The sequence below is a fragment of the Peromyscus maniculatus genome, chromosome 21 (assembly GCF_049852395.1).
Source record: "Peromyscus maniculatus bairdii isolate BWxNUB_F1_BW_parent chromosome 21, HU_Pman_BW_mat_3.1, whole genome shotgun sequence".
Classification (NCBI taxonomy): domain Eukaryota; kingdom Metazoa; phylum Chordata; class Mammalia; order Rodentia; family Cricetidae; genus Peromyscus; species Peromyscus maniculatus.
Window position 1 is genome coordinate 6,288,733 of NC_134872.1, and position 24,101 is coordinate 6,312,833.

General features: G+C 52.1%; 1 protein-coding gene across 2 annotated transcripts; it reads left to right on the forward strand.

The window, feature by feature from the left end:
* Def6 (DEF6 guanine nucleotide exchange factor) lies at positions 1 to 22,128 on the forward strand. Of its 2 annotated transcripts, XM_006983117.4 has the most exons (11): positions 5 to 184; positions 7,951 to 8,091; positions 8,574 to 8,759; positions 10,149 to 10,385; positions 10,970 to 11,116; positions 15,880 to 15,988; positions 16,104 to 16,402; positions 18,624 to 18,790; positions 18,884 to 19,082; positions 21,273 to 21,363; positions 21,534 to 22,128. In XM_006983117.4, exons 1-11 carry the CDS (start codon positions 89 to 91, stop codon positions 21,752 to 21,754), a joined length of 1,893 nt encoding a protein of 630 aa, XP_006983179.2. In that variant the 5' UTR covers positions 5 to 88; the 3' UTR covers positions 21,755 to 22,128. The 2 variants fall into 2 exon arrangements, with proteins under 2 accessions (XP_015857157.2, XP_006983179.2); XM_016001671.3 differs by lacking the exon at positions 7,951 to 8,091 and having other exon boundaries at positions 1 to 184.
* The last annotated feature ends 1,973 nt before the right edge of the window (positions 22,129 to 24,101 follow it).

The window sequence follows — 24,101 nt, forward strand, 5'->3', positions numbered from 1 at the left end:
GCCTCGCTGTGGTCTGCAGCCGTTTGCATTTCCTGAAACCGGATCTCGGTGTCAGAGCCGCCCCTGGGCCGGGGCGGGCGCCTCAGCCATGGCCCTTCGCAAGGAGCTGCTCAAGTCCATCTGGTACGCCTTCACCGCCCTGGACGTGGAGAAGAGCGGCAAGGTCTCCAAGTCCCAGCTCAAGGTGAGGGGCGTCCGTGGGGCCTAGGGGGGGCTCCCTCGCTACACCAGTTCCCATCCGCCCTGTCGAGAGTCAGGCATGGAAGCCTTGGCTGCTTGGCAGGCACCTTGCCCTCCAGCAGCCCCGGCCCCTGGTGGAGTGGCGGCCCAGGGTAGGCAACAGAGCCCACGCAGCTCAGGGAACGCCTCCCAGAGGTCCCAGGCATGTGTCACCGGAGCCACCATCCGGGACCGAGCACTCTGACTGGACGGCAGAGGTGGCACCATGGGGTTCTGAGATTCAGTAGCCTGCCCCCCTTCCCAGGCTTCGTGTGGGCTCTCCAGAGTCATGCTTGGGCACGTACCCTGCTCCTCCCTGTGGCTTCCTCGGGGCTTTGAAGAAAGACAGTTAGTTAGTGCTTGCCAGTCACTTCCTTTGGAGCTGAGTGCCTCCTCCATTTGCAAAGCAAGCTGGAGAGTGAAACAGTACTGTGGGCCAGCTAAGGGGTCATGGCCAAAGTCTCCACAGTGCTGCCACACAGAGCACCGGCCGGCTCCACCTACCAGCCCAGGAACACAGCAGGTTGGGAAATTCGCCTTATGCCTTGAGACTTGAGGCTGAGAGTTGGGGGGAAGCCAGGCCCAGGAGAACCCCATCAGTGACCACCCCCCCACCCCCCCCCACCCCCCGTCGTCTTCGAACCACCTGGTCTGGACAGTTCTGAGGAGAGGAACGAGCTCTCTTCTCCCTGGGGGAGGCCTCTGCCCCTGGAGCTGCGGCGTGCTGGGGAAAGCGTCAGAGTGGCCCCACTCTGAGACCCTGCCTAGGGGTCCATTCACTCTGTAAATACTTCATCTAGGCTGTGGGGCCACCACGAGGCTAGGCTGTCTCTCTGTCTCGCTTTCCCCTCAAAAGACGGGTGTGTTTACAACCTCCACGGCTGATCACCAAGACAGGAAGCCTGGGAGGCAAATGGGACAGAATAGGCATGCCCTCCTTCATCTCAACCTTGATATTGCTGAAGTTGGGTCCTATGAACTTAGATACTCCAGTTCTGTCCTCATCTGTCCCTTAGCTGGATTTGTGAGCATCTAAGGCTAATGCTGTACTTCCCCGGGGAAGGAGAGTCCAGTGCACCTCTGGTCCCCGAGGGAGGCAGGTTATTCCTTCCATCCTGTGTAAGCCCAGCTCATCCAGTTGAGTTCTGTCCGTGAAAGGAAACTAGATCATCCAGAACACCGGTCCTGCCGAAACTGTGCCCACCCACCTTCGTTCCATCCTGTCTCATTAGCACCCCACCACATGGCTTCTGCTCCCAAGATAGTATGTTCCATCTGTGACCTTTGACACCTCTCCGGGCTCTCTCTGCCTTATATGCAGAGGGTGCAGCCCTCGAGTAGTTCCCATTTTCTGGTGGTCTCCCAACTAGAACCCCTCTGTGTTAGCTTCTGACTGGCCCCATTCCCACCTCCAACACCCACAGGATGAGCATTTCTGGGGGAGAGTCTGAGAATGTGCACGCCTGAACTGTGTACCTCACAGCTCAGCTGGATTAACAGTGAATGTCACACCTGCCGGACAGGAAACTTATCCACTCTCAAACTAGCACGGAAAGTCTTGGGCCCCCGTGGAGGTGAGGCAGAAAAGGCAGGATCCCTGCATAGGAGGAGAGGGTCTCCCCCAGGCCCACAGCGGCGGACGCTAGAGTGGGAGGAAGTCGTGAGTCGTGATCGTACTGGAGGTGGGGACAGAGGCAGAGGAAATGGAGAAGTGGTCGGGAGGCAGAGGAAGAAGCGGAGCGACAGAAATCACCAGCGGGGTACACCCTATCTTCTGTAAACACAGGGAAGGTCCTGAGGTTAGCTGGGCATAACTAAGGTGCTCCTAGCCTTTGTGGTCTCTGTGGGAGGCAGGTGGGGGGCGGCTGTACCAGCCCCAGTCTCGCAGTGTCTGTGAGTCGCTCTTCTCCCCTGAAGTGTGCAGAGTCGCCTTGGCTAGCCTGGGGACGTCCCGCTGGGGCTGAGGAGGGAAGAGAAAAGCCCAAGGGGCTGGAAGGGTCGGCACCTGTGATCCCAGCACAGGGAAGCAGGACACTCCAGAGAGTCTCACAAATAAAACAATAAAGATAAAATAAACATATAAATAAATAAACCAAGAAGCCAAGGAGCCCCAAGGATGGAGAGTGGCTTTGTTTTGTTTTCCCTGGAGAATAGAAGGCTATTTCTTCTGTGAATCCTCTTACTTAGCTATTTAGTTATTTAAATCTTTGTCTGTATTGTGGGAACCACAGTGTGCATGTAGAGCCAGAGGACAGCTTAAGTTGGGTTCCCCTTCCACCAGCTGGGTCCCAGGCACTGAGCTCAGGTTGTCAGGTCGGGGGCAAGCGCCCTTATCTGCTGAGCCTTAACCTAGTATTTTGCCTTTAATCCCAGCATTCAGTATAGCCCAGGTTGGCCTCAAATTCACAGAGATCCTTCTGCCTTTGCCTCCTCCAAGTGCTGGGACTAACGCTATGTGCCACCATGCCTGGCTGTGCATCCTTTTCAAAGGATAACTTGAAACCTACACAGAGGTCACATTTGTGACCCCAGCACTAAGGGGCCGAGGAAGGAGGATTGCTGAGAATTTGAGGTCAGCCTGGGCTACAATGTGAGTTCTTATCCCAAAAAGCAAAACAAAACAAATAAAAAGGAAAAGGAGTCAAAAAAAAAAAAAAAGAGTAGTCTGTGTAAGAGCGAGATTACTCCTGCTTTGTGGGGTCACTGCCCGGTGATTTTATGGGCTCCTGCCGTGTGTACACCTCTGACCTCGGTCAGACAGGGGTCTGAGAGCTGGGGCTCCGCAGAATGAGCCCTTTCGATTTCTTGGGGCCAGTGTAGACATGACTGCCAACCTCTCCCTGGACCTGGGTCCCCAGGAGAAGAGCTCCACCCCACACCTACAGAGGGAAGTGGGAATACACAGAACCTTCTAGGGCCAGGGCTGCCCACCCCGAGGCCAGGGGCTGAGGGAGTCCAGATGTGAGTCCAGATGTCAGCATACGGAAAATATCTAGACCCCACCCCTGGAAACTCTGAGTCAGGAGGTCAGGGTGGGGCAGCCTTTCAGTTTTACCTGCTCTAGCAGAGACCCAGAGGGGCCCCGGAGCTCGACACTTCCTCCTGGGCCTCCATTTCCTCACCTGTGAGTGGAGGATAAGCGTCCCTTCCTCCTGGCCCAGGGCTGATTGAGATCTGCAGTGAGCTCCTGTTCATCACTGCCCCACCCTGCCACTTCCTGTCTTGCCTGATCCCGCCCCTCACCCCACCCCTCACCCCAGGAAAGTCTAGTAGTCTGAGGTCAGCCTCTCTGTGTGGAGGGCCCTAAGTGTCTGGAGCCCTGAGTACCACCACACTCTGACAACCGGCACTGGGCTCTGCAGATTCAGTCACAAAGGGCGGAGATGAGGGACCCCTGCGGGGCAGGTGGCTGCAGGTGAATGCCCCAAGGCAGGCAGCAGGCCAGCAGATGCAGCTTAACTGACAGAGGGTTTGCCTAGCGTGCAACTGGGCCCTGGGTTGGGTCTCCAGCACTGCCTAAACTGGGCATGGTAGAGAGCACAGTAATCTTGGTACTTCGGTGGGAGAGGCAGGAGGATCAGGAATTCAAGGTCATACAGAATGAGTTTGAGGACAGCCCAAGAATACCTGAGACTCTGTCTCAAAAAAAAAAAAAAAAAAAAAAAAAAAAAAAAAAAAAAAACCAGGAATGGGCTAGATAGGAGATGAATGGCCCAGTGGTTAAGAGCACTGGCTGCAGCCAGGCAGTGGTGGCGCACGCCTTTAATCCCAGCACTCGGGAGGCAGAGGCAGGCGGATCTCCGTGAGTTCTAGGAAAGGCACAAAGCTACACAGAGAAACCCTGTCTCAAAAAAAAAAGAGCACTGGCTGCTCTTGTAGAGGGCCCACAAGGTAGCAAACAACTTCTGTAACTCCAGTTCCATAAACAGGCAAGATGGTGTCGACCTGGAATTCCAGCACCAGGAAACTGAGGTAGAAGGGTTGGAAGGCCAGCCTGGGCTACAGAATGGGACCCTGTCTCAAATGTTCCCTCCAGTGTTTTGTCATAAAGGCAATGTATGTTCCAGACTTCAACAACACACTGACAGGCTGTTGGGGTGGCTCAGCAGGAACAGGCACCTGCGGCCAAGCCTGACGTCTCGAGTTGGATTCCTGGCACCCACCTTTGGAAGGGGAGACCTGATTCCCCATAAGTCGTCCTCTGAGCTCCACACAGACACTGTTAAAATAACAGAGATTTAAAAAACAAGGCGGACCTTTAACCACTGTTATTACTCTGCCCAGTTATTAAGTTGCTCTGTGAAATAGTGTTATGCTGTCCCTGTTTGTGTGCTTCTGGGTGTCACCCATTCCTTAAGGACAAGAACGCCTAAGCCAAACCCTCCCCAGAGTTCAGCTGATGTCCTCCCCAGATCTGTGTTGAATGTCTAAATAACACCTGAGAACTGTGAGATGTGTACTCCACCACACACACATAAATAAATAAATGGGTCGGGTGGTGGTGGCACACACCTTTAATCCCAGCATTTGGGAGGCAGAGGCAGGCGGATCTCTATGAGTTCAAGGCCAGCCTGGTCTACAGAGTGAGTTCCAGGACAGCTAGGACTGTTAGACAGAGAAACCGTCTCGAAATTTTTTTAAAAAAAAGACCTAGAGACAACTAAGTAGTTAAGAACTCACACTGCTCTTGCAGAAGACCTAAGGCCGACTCCCAGCACCCATGTCAGAGGGCTCACAGCTGTAACTCCAGCTCCAGGGTACCTGATGTCCTCCTCTGGTCTCCGAGAGCACCCACACTGTGAGCAAATACACACACATAGGCGTACACACATCACATGATTAAAGGTAGAGTAAATCTTCATAAAATGAAAAGAAAATATAAAACGAAAAAGAAAAGAAATGCTGAGTTAAAGGTCACATCCAGTTTAAAAGATTAAAATTTTGTTGTTGTTGTTGTTGTTGTTGTTGTTGTTGGTGGTGGTGGTGGTGGTGGTGGTGGTGGTGGTGGTGTGTGTGTGTATTCATGAGTGTGGGTACCCTCAGAGGCCAGAAGAGGATGTCAGACCTCCTGAATTAAAGCAGTTGTGAGCTGCCTGGTGTGGATGCCGTGAACTGAGCTCAGGTTCTCTGAAGAGTAGCAAATGCTCTGAACGGTGGTGCCGTCTCTCCAGCCCACATCCAATTTTAAGTTGATTCTTGAACACCACAAAGATGACTAATTTACTTGTTACGGCAGTGCTCAGCTGTATTCCCAGCGTTGGGATGTAGAGACATCAGGATCATGAGTTCAAGGTTATCTTTGGTTACATAGTGAGTTCAAGACCAGCCTTGGCTACGTGAGACATATCTAGATGACTAATTCACACCCTGGTGGTAGGGTTTTTTGGTTTTGGTTTTATTTTTTTGGTTTTTGAAACAGGGTTTCTCTGTGTAACAAACAGTCCTGGCTGTCCTGGAACTCACTCTGTAGACCAGGCTGGCTTCGAACTCACAGAGATCCACCTGCCTCTGCTTCCCAAGTGCTGGGGGTAAAGGAGTGCCCCACCAGCGGCCAGCTGGTAGTGGATTAGTAAAGCCCCCATTTTTCCAGTCTCCTCAGTATTTGCTGTTACTGTCTTTTTCATCTTTGGCAAATAGATAAAAAGCCACGCCTTCCACACTGGACAGACGCTCACATTCACAGTGTGCAGACCTGAGCCTGGCTCTGCGTCATCCGACACCTTGTAGCCCCCAGCAGTGATAGCCCATTTGATTGAAAACAAAACCAAGGCTCAGACTGTGAAAGGGTTTATCCAAGACCCCAGGGTCTCTCCCTCACCGGAGGGTAGCCATTTCCCTGGGGCTTTGCAGGCAGCCCCCTAGGAGGCCCTTTGAGAAGAGGCATGGCAGACGGGATAAGTAAGACTCTCGGGCAGACACTGTCACCGTCATAGTGGTTGTCCGTCACTGTCTCCTTGAGGAGGTCACAGGACGGTAAAGTGCTGGACCTTGAGCCAATGGCACCCATAGAGTGGACCGTAGATCGTTAGCCAGATGTCAGTGACAGGAATGAACTCATGGTTTGAGAGTAAGGATACTTCTAGCTCTCACAGCCAGGATTCCGGAAACGAGGCCGGGAGAGGGGCTCACTGGTAGAATCCTTACCCAGCACCTGCAAGGCTGGGGCGCACGCACACACAAATACACATAAATGTTTTATTTATGTGGTCTCATGTAGCCCAGGCTAGCCTCTAACTCCTAAACCTCCTACCCCCACTTAGTTGCTAAGATTACGTGTATGTGCACCATGCTCGTGGTGCATTTAAATTCTTTTTCTTTTCATTAAAAAAGCAATTTTGGCTGAAGAGCTGACCCAGTGGGTAAAGGTATTTACTGGCAAGTCTGACGACCTCTCCCACATGGTGGAAGGAGCGAACTGGACCCTTACAGTTGTCCTCTGACCTCCATGTGACTTAAGTACACCATGACTTAAGCACTTCCCTGGCCACACGTAACGAATAAATGTAAGAAGACATTTTAAATCTCTTTCTGCAGTGACTGGTACACAGGGAGGGACAGGTTAATAGCAGTGGCTTTTTCCCCTTTGAGACGGGGTCTCTCTGTGTATCTATGGCTGACCTGGATCTCTCGCTGAAGACCAGGGTGGCCTGGAACTCACAGAGATTCACCTGCCTCTGCCTCCTGAGTGCTGGGATTAAAATCGTGCCGAATTATGCTCCACCCAGTAAGTGGGGTGATTTTAAAACTCACGCTGTCTATGATTAAACAATGTAACAGAATTTCCCCAAAGTCACTTTTCCCCTCCTCTTCATTTTACCCAATCTTCTTGTTCAAACTTCACTGTCCTGTTTTAGCATCCTAAACCTGTTCAGCTAAAGCCCGCCCCCCACACACCATCCTGGCCACATGGCTACCATCGCTCTTTTTTATTATTATTATTATTATTATTATTATTATTATTATTATTATTTTGGTTCTTTCGTGACAGGGTTTCTCTGTATAGTTTTGGTACCTGTCCTGGAACTCACTCTGTAGACCAGGCTGGCCTCGAACTCGCAGAGATCCACCTGGCTCGGCCTCCCGAGTGCTGAGATTAAAGGCGTGTCCACTGCCGTCCCGGCCGCTACCATTGCTCTTATGTCTCCATCTCATGAGCCATTTCTCATTCTTTGAAACGCCCTCCACCTCCCTCCCCTGTTCAGAGGGCCCTCCCTGATCAGACTCACTTGGATGCGCATGGCAGCCTGAATACCGAGTCTTTGATTGGAAATGATCAAAGTCAAGGGTTCTGCCCTGGAATGCCCCCCACCCTTGCTTCCCTGCAGATAGCCTAGCATTTGTGGGGAGCACCTGGGCTTTAGAATCTTGCCACACACGCTTGGAATCCCAAGTTCCCATTCATTCACTTTCTGAGAGACCAGGATCCCGAGTCCTGATTTATAGAAAGAAGCCACCGACTAGTAATAAAAGAACAGGAAAAGTCACCATCTCCCGGATCTGAATGCCAGCTCTGCCAGCAGAGAAGGACCTCAGTATTTCTTCATCTGTCACTGGGGACATGGGTAGTCGCTGTGGGGGTGCTGTGAATGATGGAAAGTGCTGAGTACACTCGTGAGGGATTGGATAGTGCCCAAAGAGAACTCAGCCAACACAGGGTGGAGATGGATGAACAGGCAGTCAATGGTCCAGGCCTGATTGGGTGCGGGAAAGCAAACTGTCACTCTGTCCAAGGTGCTGTCCCACAACCTGTACACGGTCCTGCACATCCCCCATGACCCCGTGGCCCTGGAGGAGCACTTCCGGGATGATGACGATGGCCCCGTGTCCAGCCAAGGCTACATGCCCTACCTCAACAAGTACATCTTAGACAAGGTGGGGCCTGGCTTGTGGGGAGTGCTCCTGCCCCAGGACCCTAATACCCAGCTTTGGACTCTATCTCTCCACTCTCTCCACGCTGCCCATCTGCTGCCCATCTGCGCTCCTCATCTCCGTTCCCCACCTCAGTCACCGGTCCCCTACCGCCTGTCCTCTGTCTTATCTTCAGCGTCTCCCTGCCAAAGCCCACCCTAGCCCCCCACCCTGCTCATCTCCACCCTCACTGTCTTTGCAGATTCTCCTTGGCTGTCCTGTCCCCTGGGGTTCCCCTCCTCTCTCCCTTGGCTGAGAAACTAGTTTCACTGTTGCCAGGGAAATTAGGGGGAGAAGGTGGGAGATATTGGTGAAGTGCCTGGACCAGCTTGAGTTCAGTCTTGGGCCTGGCGGGAGTGGGGAGCGGGGTTTATAGATGGACGGAAGAAGCCAGGCTGGAGCGGGGATGAGGCAGCTGGCTGACTTCCAGGCCTCGCTCGTGGCAGGTGGAGGAGGGGGCTTTCGTTAAAGAGCACTTTGATGAGCTGTGCTGGACGCTGACCGCCAAGAAGAACTATCGGGCAGACAGCAATGGAAACAGCCTGCTCTCCAATCAGGATGCCTTCCGTCTCTGGTGCCTCTTCAACTTCCTGTCTGAGGACAAGTACCCCCTGATCATGGTTCCTGATGAGGTAAGGGTGACGTCAGATCCAGAGATTGAGTCACTCAGGGCCAAGCCCCTGGCAAAGCCATGAAGGATGGAGGTTGTCTTTGTGCCTTTCCATGTCCCCTGTCTTCATCGTCCCTCCGTGCCGTTTTAGCCTCACCAGGCTGTCTCTGGATGCTGAGAAGTGTCCACATCACATCACCTGTGCCTTCTTCTAGGAGAGGCAAAACTACATTTCCATCAGGGTTCTCTAAAGAAGAAAACGAACCACCAATGCTTATGTTCTGTGTCAGTGTGAATGCCCGACACACTGATGAGCATTTTAAACGAGAGCATTCAGATCAAACAGCGGATTCTTAGGCGCAGTCGCAATCTAGGGAGGTACTTTGTTAAGGGAAATGGGGGGCGCTTTCGCGGACAGGAAGTAACTCTCTGGTTACACAAAGTGGACAAACCAAGTCTGGCCTTGACCTCAGAGGGCTTTTTTCCCTTCTTTCTTTTTCTTTTTTCTTATTAACTGGAGAGGCAGACAGACTCTAAAGATTTAGGGCATGCTGGGGGAAGAGACTGAGAGAGTCTGGGCGCTGCCTTCTTAGTTCTGGGGGGACTGAGATCTGAACTACTGCTTCCTGCTCAACTGCCACTGGAGACCCCGTAGTCCCCAGGGTGACATCCCGAAAGAGAGTCTCTCAAGACTGCTGGGGCCAATGTGGACGCTCCAATCAGGTCTCTGCCAGTTGGGGCAAGGTGGCCCCTCAGAGAGTGGGAAGGCTCTCTCTGCTGTGAGAACAGACTGCAGCAGGATGTACCCCAACCACCACTTCCTGTTCCTCTGCCATGGATTTCCTGTGCCTACCCTGCTTACCCCCAGCCCCAGTTCCATTGCTCTCCCAAAGGGAAGCATCTCAAGGGCTGGGGATTGGCTTTGGGACCAGAAAGCCAAATGGAGTGCTGGCTGCCTCCCACTTACCTGAAGTATGTTAGTCATTTTCTATATTGGTCCTTGGCTTTTGTCATATGCAAAGTTGAGGGCGTTGGGTAGGAGGTTTTTTTTTTTTTTTTGGTTTTGGTTTTGATTTTTTGAGACAGGGTTTCTCTGTGTAGCTCCCTCTGGCTGTCCTGGAACTCACTCTGTAGACCAGGCTGGCCTTGAACTCACAGAGATCCAGCTGCCTCTGCCTCCCGAGGGCTGGGAGAGTGACCCTACTTTTATTTTATGGCAGAAAGCATAAACAGCACAGCATGGGGGGTGAGGGAGGCTGTTTGGGGTGTGGTTAGGGTTCTAGGGTTCCCTCTCATGTCTGTCCCCCGGTCTCCACCTGTGCGTGGCCTTCCCGTGCCCTCGTCCCTCGTCCCTGGTCCAGGCTCCTCTGGAGGAGCTGCTGACGTCACCTGGCCCCCCTCTCCCTTCCAGGTGGAGTACCTGCTGAAGAAGCTCCTGGGCAGCCTGAGTCTGGAGCTGGGCTTGGGCGAGCTGGAGGAGCTGCTGGCGCAGGAGGCTCAAGGCGCCCAGACCTCTGGGGGGCTCAGCGTCTGGCAGTTCCTGGAGCTCTTCAACTCCGGCCGCTGCCTGCGGGGTGTGGGTCGGGACTCCCTCAGCATGGCCATCCAAGAGGTCTACCAGGAGCTCATCCAGGATGTCCTGAAACAGGTCAGCCTGAGAGGATTGTCGGGAAAGGGCGATGGAGACCTAGAGGACCAATGGGAGGTGGTGATGGAGACCTAAAGGACCATCAGGAGTGGGTGATGGAGACCTAGAGGACCATCAGGAGGGGGGGATGGAGACCTAGAGGACCATTGGGAGGTGGTGATGGAGACCTAGAGAACCATCAGGAGGTGGTGATGGAGACCTAGAGGACTGTCAGGAAAGGGTGATGGAGACCTAGAGGACCATCAGGAGGTGGTGATGGAGACCTAGAGGACCATCAGGAGGTGGTGATGGAGACCTAGAGGACCATTGGGAGGTGGTGATGGAGACCTAGAGGACCATTCGAAGGAGGTGTTAGAGACTTAAAGAACCATCAGGAGGGGGTGATGGAGACTTAAAGAACCATCAGGAGGGAGTGATGGAGACTTAAAGGACCATCAGGAGGGGGTGATGGAGACCTAGAGGACCATTAGGAGTAGGTGATGGAGATCTAGAGGACCATTAGAAGGAGGTGATGGAGACCTAGAGGACCATCAGGAGGGGGTGATGGAGACCTAGGAGTCCTCTCTGACTTGCCTCTGGCGCAGGGCTATCTGTGGAAGCGAGGGCACCTGAGGAGGAACTGGGCAGAGCGCTGGTTCCAGCTGCAGCCCAGCTGCCTCTGCTACTTTGGGAGTGAAGAATGCAAGGAGAAAAGAGGCACCATCCCACTGGATGCTCACTGCTGTGTGGAGGTGAGGGCACAGTGTGCAGACAAGGGGTCAGGAGCAAGGGTGGAGGAAAGAGGAAGCTCCCTCACTGTGATGATGGTTCCCTCGCTGTGATGATGGTTCCCTCGCTGTGATGATTGATGGTTCCCTCGCTGTGATGATTGATGGTTCCCTCACTGTGATGATGGTTCCTTCACTGTGACGGTTCCACTTAGGTTAGGACACACACACCTGGCTGCCTGGAGCCGTTTCTCATCCACGTCAGCACTTTTTTTTTTCTTTCCGTTTTGTCGTGTAAGTGGTCAAAGCCAGAGTCTCTAGCATGATAGGCAGGTGTTCCGCCTTACCAGCCTAGTGTCAGCACTTTAAAAAGACTGAAACCACCAACTAGACTCGGAAGTCACTGGTGGATTATTAAACTTCAAGAGAGATTTCAGAGGACATGACTCATATCTACACCGCACAGCAAATCTTTCCAGTTCTTTTTCCTTTGAGACAGGGATTCTTGTAGTCTAGCATGGCCCTGAACTTATTTATATAGTCAAGACTGACCTTGAATTCCTAATTCTCTTGCTTTTTCTACTTCTCAAATACCAGGAGTGTGTGTGTGTGTGTGTGTGTGTGTGTGTGTGTACATGTTCCTGTGGGTGCGTGTGCACTTTCATTTGTAGGTGTACATGCACACATATATGGACACCGAAGTTTAAACTAGGGTGTCATTCCTCAGGAGCTACCCACATTGTTTGTGTGTGTGTGTGTGTGTGTGTGTGTGTGTGTGTGTGTGTGTGTGTTCCACACACATGTGCATATGTAGATGGAAACTAGAAGTCATCCTTTGATAGAATTTCTTCAGGAGTATTTGCCTTATTTTTTGAGATAGAGTCTTATAGCATGCTTTCTCTGGTCCACCAACCAGCTCCCAAATAAAGACACGGAGACTTCTTATTAGTTATGAATGCTCAGCCTTATCTAATGCGTGTCCCACTAGCTCTTACAACTTAATTTAACCTGTTTCTCTTCCTCTATGTATTACCTCAGGCTTTTTACCTTTCTTTCCTTCTGTATGTCCTCCTTTTCCTGCTTCTTCTGTCTGGCTGGTGGCTGTCTGGCTGGCTGCCCTGGGTGTCTCCCTCTCTTTCTCCCTCCTTCTCTCTCCTTCTCCTCTTGAGCCTAGATTCCTCTTCCTTATTCTCTCTGCCCACCAGCCCCGCCCATCCCTCTACTGCCTAGCTATTGGCCGTTCAGCTTTTTATTAGACCAGTCAGGTGCCTTATACAGGCAAAGCAACACATCTTTACATTGTTAAACAAATGCAACATAAGCAAATGTAACACATCTTTCTGTAGTTAAATATTCCACAATATAAACAAATGCAACACATTTTACACAGTTAAAGTAATATTCCACAACAGAGTCTTTCACAATGAAACCTGGGGGTTCACTGGCTCAGCTAGGCTGGTGGGCCAGAGAGACCCGGGACTCTCCTCTCTCTGCCTCCTGGGATTATAGCACTGGGATTATAGGATGCATCATCATGCCTGGCTTTTTAACCTAGTGCTGGGCTAGAACTCATGCTTACACAGCAAGCACATTGCTGAGCTACCACCCAGCGCTCCCAACCCCATTTTGTTTGTTTGTTTCTAAGGCCGAGTCTCTCGCTGGCTGGCATCTTGCTATCGAGTCTCTCACTGGCTGGCATCTTGCTATGTAGGGTAGGCTGGTAGCCACCAAGCTCTGGTATCTGCCTGTCTCCACCTCCTCGGTGCTAGTAGAAAAGCATGTACCATCATGCCCAGCTCTGATGACATCACACCTAGCTTCCTACATGGGTTCTAGGGATTGAATTGAGGTCCTTTTATAGTTGAGAATGTCATACAACTTGTCCCGATCATATTTACCTCCCATACAACTCTTCTTCAGTTCACCCCTCCCCCTCCCCCTTCCCTACTCACCCAACTCTGTATCTTTCCTTTTTTTTTTTTTTTTTTTTTTTAATCTTTCAAGATAATTCGTGCTGTCCAAATATTCTTGGATTCTGGAGAGCGGGTGACTTACCAAGGGCTACACTCTCAGAGAAAGCTGACTCTTCCTCTCCCAGCAACTAACAATTGCCATTGGCGCCACTGCTTGTGGTGGGACAATGTGCCCAACTCCCCTCGTGGGATTTGGTCTGGCTTGGGCTTGCACAGGTTTTGGCCATGGTGTTGAAATGACTGTGAGTTCAGCTGCCCTGCTGTTTCCTTGTCGTCATCAGCTGCCTCGGGCTCTTACAGTCTTCCCACTCTCCTCCAAAATGATCCCTGAACCTTGGGAGGGAGTTTGCAGTATGTACGGATCCCCTGAGGGCTGAGCATTGTGCAATCCCTCCCTTGGCCAGTTATGGTTCACCATGTTTATCGCCATCTACTGTGAACAGAAGCTTCTCAGATGAGGGCTGAGAGATGCACTGGTCTGTGGGGATAGGGATGACTCACTGGGAGTTAGTTAGAGACTCGGTCCGTTCAGCAGCACAATCATAGTGAGTTCTCCTCAAGCCGGGCGGCGGCAGTGGCGGTGGCAGCGGTGGTGGATCATGCCTTCAATCCCAGCACTCAGGGAGGCAGAGCCAGGCAGATCTCTGTGAGTTCGAGGCCAGCCTGGTCTACAGAGTGAGTTCCAGGAGAGGCTCCAAAGCTACACAGAGAAACCCTGTCTCAAACACACACACACACACACACACACACACACACACACACACACACACACACACAAACAACAAAAACCAGTGGGTTCTTCTCTAGGGCCCATGACCCCTGTAGAGCCATAGGTAGCTAAATAATGGTGTCAAGTGTGGGTTTTGTCCTGTGAAGCGGGACTTGGATCTAATCAGAAAGCGACTCCCATGGCGTTCAGGACACTGCTGTACCAGTGGTCATGTCTTTCCAGGCCAGTCATGGTTGCAGCCTGGAGGGCTCACAGCTGAGCATGACTGATGATGACTTTTCTCCAGTGTCGTGGACCTCCCAGCACTCTGAAAGCCAGGCAGCAGAGCTAAGGCTTCCGAGGTCACACCAGCTTGGTTTTGCCATGCTCTGAGACTCAAGCAATTGGCGCCTTCGGCAATAGGGCCTTGCGGTCAAGTTCTGAAGCGCAAGCCCAACAGCCTGTAATGTTTGGGAATCCAGGGGACCTCGTGGGCCAACAGCTCCCACAGGAACTCACACCAGGCACTAGGTTTTGAAATATTTACCTTTCATTTATGTGTATGTGTGCCTGAGTGTGTGTATACGCACCATATATGTTCAAGAACCTGACGAGGTAAGAAGAGTCAGTTGCGAGCTGCCGCGAGTGCTGGGAACCGAACCCAGATCCTCTGCACCAGCAGTAAGCAAGCTCTCTTAACTGTTGAACCATTGGCCCAGCCCCCTGGAATGGGACACATTTCTACTGGACATGTTTTCTTTTTTTTTTTTTTAAAGATTTATTTATTTATTATGTATACAATGTTCTCCCTGCATGTATGGCTGCAGGCCAGAAGAGGGCGCCAGATCTCATTACAGATGGTTGTGAGCCACCATGTGGTTGCTGGGAATTGAACTCAGGACATCTGGAAGAGAAGTCAGTGCTCTTAACCTCTGAGCCATCTCTCCAGCCCCCTCTACTGCAGATGTTTTCATTTCTCTTTGGTAAATATTTATATAGGAATAGAATCACTGGACCGTATATGATAATTCTAACTTTTGAGGAAATGCCAATTTTTTTTCAACAGTTGTATCATCTGATACACTCATCTGTGGGATCTAAGTATTACAGTTTCTCTATATCTTTGTTTGTTGTTTTTATATTAAAGATTTATTAAGGGCTCTCAGGATTCAGGAGACGGAGGCAGGGAAGACTGGAGGTAGAGGCCAGCCTGGGCTGCGTATCAAAACCTTATCTCAAGAAAAAATAATCAGTTACCCAAGCCTTTATCCATTTTTGTTACATAAGGAAACAGGTGTTGGACAAGCCTCCAGACATCTCAGAGCCAGTTTCTTTCTGTATGAAGTGATGCCTGACAGGAATATATCGATAAATGTTATATAGAAAACATCAGTGCAGGGGCTGGAGAGATGGTGCAGTGGTTAAGAGCACTGGCTGCTCTTCCAGAGGACCTGGGTTCAATTCCCAGCAACCACATGGCAGCTCACAACTGTAACTCCAGTTCTTGGGGATCTGACACCCTCACACAGACATACATGCAGAAATAAAGATAAATTAGTCATAAAAAATGTTAAAAAAAAATTTCCAGCCTGGTTTACATAGTGAGTTACAGGACAACTAAGACTACATAGTGAGACACTGTCTCAAAAAACAAAAAAAAGAAAGAAGGAAACACTACTTCAGACAGCTGTTATTTTCCCATGGAACATACATTTAGCGGAGGCGAAAGCGCCAGACACACCCCTGTAACACCAGAATCCACAGACCATGAAGAACAAGCGTCACTCAAGAGACTAAGTGGAAATCAGCAGTGGTGAGGACCCAGGCACATGTTCAAGCATGTTACTACACCTTGTGGAGAGATACCACGATGAAAATGGCGCCGGCTAGCCTCCAAAGAACGAAAACCAGAACTGTGGGCACACAGGCACCCCAGTAACTAACCATCCACCCCAGACCATGCCTACTCCTGGCAGGGTGGGGACGGTCCCAGAGAAGATGGTCAGCCAGGAGGAGGAGGGGGCTGGAGCTGGGGCACTGCTGGGGCAGATGTGGCCCCCATCTCAGTGAAGTCATCTGACCTGGGCCATTAACCCCTCTCCTAGGTGCTTCCGGACCGCGAAGGAAAGCGCTGCATGTTTTGTGTGAAGACGGCTAGCCGCACCTACGAGATGAGCGCCTCCGACACACGCCAGCGCCAGGAGTGGACGGCCGGTGAGTGCCTGCCTGGGTCTGGCTGGACCTCCGGTCACTTCATCCGAGTGACCCTTGGAGGCCCTTGGCCGTGGTGGCCTAGGCATCGGCTGACTCCGTCCCACTCGGCCCCTAGCCATCCAGACCGCCATCCGGCTGCAGGCGGAGGGGAAGACGTCGCTGCACAAGGACCTGAAGCAGAAGCGGCGGGAGCAGCGGGAGCAGCGCGAGCGGCGCCGGGCAGCCAAGGAGGAGGAGCTGCTGCGGCTGCAGCAGCTGCAGGAGGAGAAGGAGAGGAAGCTGCAGGAGCTGGAGCTGCTGCAGGAGGCGCAACGGCAGGCCGAGCGGCTGCTGCAGGAGGAGGAGGAGCGCCGCCGCAGCCAGCACCGGGAGCTGCAGCAGGCTCTGGAGGGCCAGCTGCGGGAGGCGGAGCAGGTGAGGCTGTCCAGAGGGCGGGGCAGGGAGGACCGGGGCAGGGCTAAGGCAGAGGGCGGAGCCTCTGGGCGGGAGACTTTGGGGACCGGGTCCGGTGAGAGGGTGGGGCGGGGTCATGACGGAAGCGTGACAGGAAGAGAGGACCAGGGCTGGAGGATGCTGTGGGCGGGGCCTCGCCGAAGGGTGGAGGATAATGTGGGCGTGGCCTAATGGGTAGTGGGGTGGGGCCGTAATAGAGGGTAGAGCCTAGGGCAAACCCCTGTTGTAGAATGGGACCTACTGCAGAAACCTTTTAGGGGGCAGGACTTGGGCTGAAAAAGCTGCTTAAGACTTGTTGATTGCAAATAGTTTGGAACGGAGTCAATCTGGACTTGAACTACATTTTAACAAAACCAGTTTGGGGACTAGAAGCTGGGATTTGTAGGTAGGACGCATGCGGAGGGCCAAGTAGGCGTGCAGAAACAATTCAATTTATAATTTGAGAAAACTCAGTTCTAGACCATCGAGCTGGTTCAGAGGGTAAAGGCGCTTCCCGCACAAACCTAGCATCCTGAATTCTATTCCTGGAATCCACTAAAGATAGGCAGAGGAAGCCGGCTCCACAAAGTCGTCCTCTGACCCCCGTAGGCACGCGGTGGCGTGTGTGCCCATTACACCTCCACCTTAAGAGCTCACTGAGCCCAGTACAGCACGCACTGTCTCTCTGTGTCAGTAACTAGAACCCTGTTCACGGGGTTAGGATGAGGATTCGGTGAGGAAATACTCATAAGGAGTTCAATGAAGCAGGCCGGGTGTCTCACCGCCTGTACTCTCAGCACTGAAGGGGTGGAGGCAGGAAGGTCAAGAGTTCGAGGTCATCCTTGCTATTTAGAGAGTTTGAGGCCAGTCTGAACCTCCGGAGATCCTGTCGCAAAGAACCAAGTGTGGCTGGAGTGATGGCCCGAAGTTAAGAGCACTGGCCGCTTTTTCATGTTGCTGTTTGCTTTTTGCTCTCTTGGGGATGGGGGCACCACCCAGCTCCCACATAAATCACACATGGAGGCTTATTCTTAAACATAAATGCCCAGCCTTAGCTTGACTTGTTTCTAGCCAGCTTTTCTTAACTTAAACTGCCTAGTCTATCTTTTGCCTCTGGGCTTTTACCTTTCCTTATGTCTGTAAATCTTACTTTCACTCTTACTCCGTGGCTGGCTGGCTGGGTGGCTGGCTGGCTGGGTGGGTGGCTGGGTGGCTGGCTGGCCCCAAGAGTGCTCCTCCTCCTCCTCTAGTTCCTTTTTCCTCCCAGATTTCTCCTATATAGTCTCTCTGCCTGCCAGCCCCTCCTATCCTTTCTCCTGCCTTGCTGTTGGCCATTCAGATCTTTCTTAGACCATCAGGTGTTTTAGACAGGCACAGTAACACCTCTTCACAGAATTAAACAAATGCAACATGAACAAAAGTAACACACCTTAAAATTATATTATACAACATTTTCAGAGGACCCAGCTTGGGCTCCCGGCACCCACATGGCAGCTCAGAACCAGGCAGCAGACCCCACACCCTCTTCTGGCCTCTGTGGGCACTGTCCCCACATCGTTCACAGACATCTATGCAGCTAAAACACCCATCCACATGAATAAAAACTTTTAATTAAAAAAAAGAGAGAGAGGCCGGGCGGTGGTGGCGTACACCTTTAATCCCAGCACTTGGGAGGCAGAGCCAGGCGGATCTTTGTGAGTTCAAGGCAAGCCTGGTCTACAGATCCAGGAAAGGCCAAAACTACACAGAGAAACCTGTCTCGGAAAATAAAAAAAAGGAGTTCAATAGCTTTTGGTTGTCGTTATAACTGCAGTCCCTGGTACCCACCATAATATAATTGTTAGGGTAGGAGCTAGGAAGGGATTACCTTAATTTAATATGTTGTTTTATTGTAATATAACACTATGGTGTTTAATTACATGTAATTATAATTGGTGTTGTTCTGTGTGAGGTGCTGGAGGGCAAACACAGGGCCGTGGTCATACTAGGCCAGCTAAGCCCCAGCCCCAGCAAACGTTTAGTTATTATTTCTAAGGCCAGTGCAAGGAAAGAATAATTTGAGGTGTCAGGCTCTTGGACAGGTCAGATCAGGAAACCACAACTGAAGACCCTCCATACCCAGCCAGGCAGAGCCTGGGAAAGGCAGTAAGCAGCCTGTCTGCCTCCTCCGGTGCCCCACTGACCGGCTCTGCGCTCCCCACAGGCCCGGGCCTCCATGCAGGCTGAGATGGAGCTGAAGAAGGAAGAGGCAGCCCGGCAACGGCAGCGCATCGCGGAGCTGGAGGAGATGCAGGAGCGGCTGCAGGAAGCCCTGCAGCTGGAGGTGAAAGCTAGGCGGGATGAGGAGGCCGTGCGCCTCGCCCAGACCAGGTAGGCACGAGGACCCGGGTCCCTTTCCCGCCAGGGCCTGAGCGGACCTCCCTCCGCCCCTCGCTCTGAGAGGTCCCTGTGCTCTCCGGGCAGGTTGCTAGAGGAGGAGGAGGAGAAGCTGAAACAGCTGATGCATCTGAAGGAGGAGCAAGAGCGCTACATCGAGCGAGCGCAGCAGGAGAAGCAGGAGCTGCAGCAGGAGATGGCGCTGCAGAGCCGTTCCCTGCAGCAAGCCCAGCAGCAGCTGGAGGAGGTGCGGCAGAACCGGCAGAGGGCGGACGAGGACGTGGAGGTGAGGCGCCGGCGGGAACCGGGAGAAGCTGGGGGAGCCAGTGTGTCACTGCGCCTGCCCAGGAGCCAAGCTCCCTTTCTTCAAACGCGCATTATCATCCGCTGACGGTGTTACCGCCTACAGGTTGCTTAACCTCTCAGTCTGGAGTCTCTCATCTGGGAGAGGAAACAGATAGCTCTGGTTACCACAACGAAACAAGCTACCACATGGTATTTAGTATGTAAATGCAGAACACACCTGTATTTGCCAATAATATAATTAACCTGGGCAGAATTCCCTCCTCCTCCTCTAAGCCCTAGCTTTGTACACACTCCCTGGAGCTTGAATCTCTATAGATAAGGGTTCTAGGTTTGTTTTGTTTTTTAAATGTCTTTTTAAATTTTTTTTATTCACTTTTATGTGTATGGATGCTTTGTGTGCATGTATGTCTGTGTACCATGTGAGGGCAGTGCCCACAGAGACGGGAAGGTGGTAGTGTTGGATCCCCTGGGTCTGGAGTTGAGCCACCATGTGGGTGTCCAATCCAGGTCCTCTAAAAGCAGCCAATGCTCTTCACTGCTGCGCCATCTCTCCAGCCCGGTGATGTCTTTTAGGGCCTGGGAATGTGCATGTCTAGCATGCACAAAGCCCTCGGTATGTTCACCAGCATTGTTTGTATCAGGCATTGTGGCTGTAATCTGAACACTCAAGAGCTGGAATAAGGGTAAGTTCACGGTCATCACCGGCTACATAGGGAGTTTGAATACACAAGGCCTTGTCTGATGAAAGGAAATTAAAGAAATACATTTTTTTAAAGCTTTTTTTTCTGGGTGTGGTGGCACAGGCCTTTAATCCCAGCACTCAGGAGACAGAGGCAAGTGGATCTCTGTTGAGTTCTAGGCCAGCCTGGTCTAGAGTGAGTTCAGGCCGGCCAGAGCTACACATAAAGTCTAAAAAGCTTTTATTGGGGCTGAAGTGATGGCTCATGGGTTGAGAGCATGTGCTGCTCTTCCAGAAGACCCAAGTTCAATTCCCAGCACACCTATCAGCAGGCTCCCAACCACCTGTGACTCCCGCTCCAGTGAGCTCCAATCCTCTGGCCTCCGTGGGCACCTGCACTCATGCGCACACACCCAGCTGTGACATACATAATTTAAAATAATAAAAAGAAATCTTAAAGGTGCTCTTATTTAATCTTTCCGGCTAACACGGTCGTGGCAAAAACAGTGCGGACGGAGACTGGAGATGGGCCAGTGGATAAGAACACTTGCTCCCCTTCAGGGGACCCAGGTTTAGCCGCTAGCACCCTAGCTCACGGCCACCCACAACACAGAAGGCCTGGATCTGCCCACCCAGCCGACCCACCCCTGCTTAGGGCCCTGAGTGCTGGCGCAGAAACTCTCCTACAAGGTCCTTGTTCTACAGTGCTTTGGTACTCAGTGTATGTCCCTGGGCTGGACATTTAACCTGTTTCAAATGTGATTGTGTTAACTTCTGCTCAGGAAGTAGCATGTCTTAGCAGCTCCGTCGATGAAAATGATGATGACTGCTGAACCTTTGGGAGGACACGAGCCCCCCGAAGTTGGAGGCAAACCCTTATGTTTTATGGACACCCGTGGGCTTTTTTTTTTTGCGCCTTTCCTGGAGCTCACTTGGTAGCCCAGGCTGGCCTCGAACTCACAGAGATCCACCTGGCTCTGCCTCCCGAGTGCTGGGATTAAAGGCGTGCGCCACCATCGCCCTGCCTTTGTTTTTTTTTTTTTTTAAAGATTTCTTGATTCTATGTGATGTGTATGTGCACAACATGCATGTAAGTGTCCTTAGTGGCTAGAAGAAGGCATTGGATCCCGTGGACCTGGAGCCACAGGTGGTGTGAGCTGCCACATGGATTCTGGGAACCAAGCCTGGGTCCTCTGCAAGAGCAGCAAGTGCTCTTGACCACTGAGCCATCTCTCCAGCTCGCTTCCCCCACCTTTTTTGAGGCAGGGTCTCATGTAGCCCATGCTGGCCTCTAACTCATTATGTAGCCCGGGCCATGACCTCCCCATTTCTCTATATCTAAGTATATATCCCAGACACGCACCGTCATGGCCAGCCTCACATGAGTTTCCCAGGGAGATGATGAGCTGCTGCAGTCAGAGTCTCGGGCTCTGACCCTGACCTGCCACCACGGGTGGCAGTTCTGACCCATCCCCACCACCTGCTCCACAGGCTGCCCAGAGGAAGTTGCGCCAGGCCAGCACCAACGTGAAACACTGGAATGTCCAGATGAACAGGCTCATGCATCCGATTGAGCCAGGAGGTGAGCCTTCCCTGGCTTGGGGTGGACAAAGAGAGGCTTCCACGTCTGCTGGGCCACAGAGGTGGAACTGAAGGTCAAAGGTCTCCCTCCCTTTCCCAGGGCTAAGGCAAGACCTTCCCTTCTCCCTCGCAACTCACTTTCCTCCTTCCCACCTCTCTTCCCTCCGCCAGACAAGCGTCCGACCACCAGCAGCTCCTTCACTGGCTTCCAGCCCCCTCCACTTGCCCGCCGGGACTCCTCTCTGAAGCGCCTGACCCGCTGGGGTTCCCAAGGCAGCAGAACCCTTTCAGGCCTCAGCAGCGAACAGAAGTCCCTCAATGGTGGGGATGAGACTCCCATCCTGGCTTCTGCCTCTCAGGAAGATAAACTGGATCCGGCACCAGAAAATTAGCTTCTGATGACTCCTGTTCTTCTGATGCTGTGTCTGCTAGGACCCGGCTACAGCAGGCCTGAGGGTTGACTCCAGCCTCTGGGAGAGGTCCTGGGGATACTGCCCAGGCCTGCCGACCAGAAGCTGGTCCAAGATAAGGTGTGGTTGACATTCTCACTGGGCCCAGGCCATAGAGGCTGTCTGGGGTATTAATACTCGAGACTATGGTTCTGTGCCTCAGCCTCAAGGACCCTGTGATCAGGGCTGGGAAAGAAACTGAACAATTAAGACAAAGGTCATCTGCCCCCAAAGGTCATCTGCCCCCTCCCCTGCCCAGACTACCAGCAAGTCATGGAGGCATACTTCCAAATAAAACTGTTCCCATCTGCCCACTGCTCCTGCCCCTCTCTGTCCCTCTCTCAAGTTCAAGTTCAAGGTCCCAGAGGCAGCAGGTGTGGTGAGGTGGTTAGGAGTATGGACTGTGGGTTGAACCTGACTCTGCCACTTTCTAGTGGGTGAACTTCACTCCCCATGCTGGTCAATGGAGAGGATCTCAGTCCCCATGGAGAGGGCCTGTGAGGAGCACAAACTCACATTTAATGATGATAACTACTCATCATTAGTGTTATCTGAAGTGGTTATTGAGCATCTGTTGAGTGCCTGGAGGACACCTACATCTCTTCATTCTCAGAGCAGCCCTAAGAGCCACTGGGTTACTATATCACAATACCAGATTGGGCAATTTGTCCAAAGCCTTCCAAACTTGCTTTTTGTCCCATGTTCCCTGAACACGGACCTCGCTCTCTCAGACAAGAGATCTGAGAGTCTGGACTCCACAAAGTTTGCATCCATTTTCATGCCCCTCACCCGAAGCCTAGGAAGTTCACTAGGATCGCTCTCCTTTATGGTCTTGTACCTCTTTCTAGTATGCTTTAAATCTAGATTGTTATCCCCCTAGCTCATGTGTTGAATGCTTGTCCCCAGCTAGGGGCACTGTTTTTGGGAGACTGTGGAGCTTGTAGCAGGTGGGACCCACCTGGGAAGTGGGGTCACTGTGAGGCCAGCCCTGGTTCTTCTCTGCTCTCTGTTGCCTGAATGTAAACTGAACTGCTTCGCCATGCCGCCCTGCTGAGATGGAGCGAGCCCTCCCAAACCTAAGCAGAAAGAAATCTTTCCTCCCTGGGGATGCTTGTGGCAGGCACTGTCACGTGATACAGAATAACTAACGTGCCCTCCTTTCCTATCCTCATAGCTGCTCAGTGTGAACCGTTGATGGTTTGGCCCTATGTTAAATAAATTGCCAAACCTGATCAACTGGATTCTTGGGGCCACTCTCAAATCCACCCCAGCGGTGCTGTATCCAGGGGGCCACTGCCTCATGCTGGTCTTTGTCAGCTCCTAATTAAGAAATCCACTGAGACTCCTTTCTAGTCCTGCTGTCTGGATGAGATCTCCAAAACGCAGGTGTGATCGCGACTCTTTTTCCTTTCCAGCTCCTTGGTGCTGTCTAAAAGGGTTTTGTTGTTATTGTTTGAGACGGGAGCTCACTCTATAACCCAGGGTGGCCGCCAACTCAGCATGCTCCTGCCTGAGTCGGTCAAGTGCTGGGATTACAGGTAGACACAACCACACTTAGCTACATCCAAGAGTTAATTTAAGGTGTGTGTGTGTGTGTGTGTGTGTGTGTGTGTGTGTGTGTAGTGGGTAGCTGTTACAGCTTTGACCTGGAAGTACCACCCCCATTGAGGCTTCAGTAACTGTCATGCTGGAGGTAGACCGAGCAGCGTTCTCCAGAGAACACCTCTGGACTGTGCTTTACCTTTCTCAGAACCTGCAACCTATCCCTTCACTTGTAAGTTACCCCACAAAATAAACCTCCCTTTGAACTACGTGGAGTTGCCTTAATATTTCAACCAATATCTGGCGCCCAACATGGGGCACGAACCCACGACCCTGAGATGAAGAGTCTCGGCCCAGTGTCCAGGATCCAGGAACCAAGAGAGCTGGCCCATCTGGATCTCGGGTCTTCGGGGGTCCTGTCTCGGCTTGTAGGCGTGACAGTTACTGAAGCCTCAATGGGAGTGGTACTTCTAGGCCAAAGCTGGAACAGATACCCACTGTGTGTGTGTGTGTGTGTGTGTGTGTGTGTGTGTGTCACATGTGCCATGGTGGTGTGTAGCGGTCAGAGGAAAACTTTCAAGAGTCAGTTCACTCCTAACACGTAGTCCCTGGAATCAAACTCAAGTCACCAAGCTTGGCAGCATGCTCTACCCACTGAGCCATCTTCCTGGACTTGCACTGTGAGTTTTGACAGTCAAGTTTGCCGGCCCCGCTTCCTTGTGGGAAGACTTGCTACAAGGATCTAGGC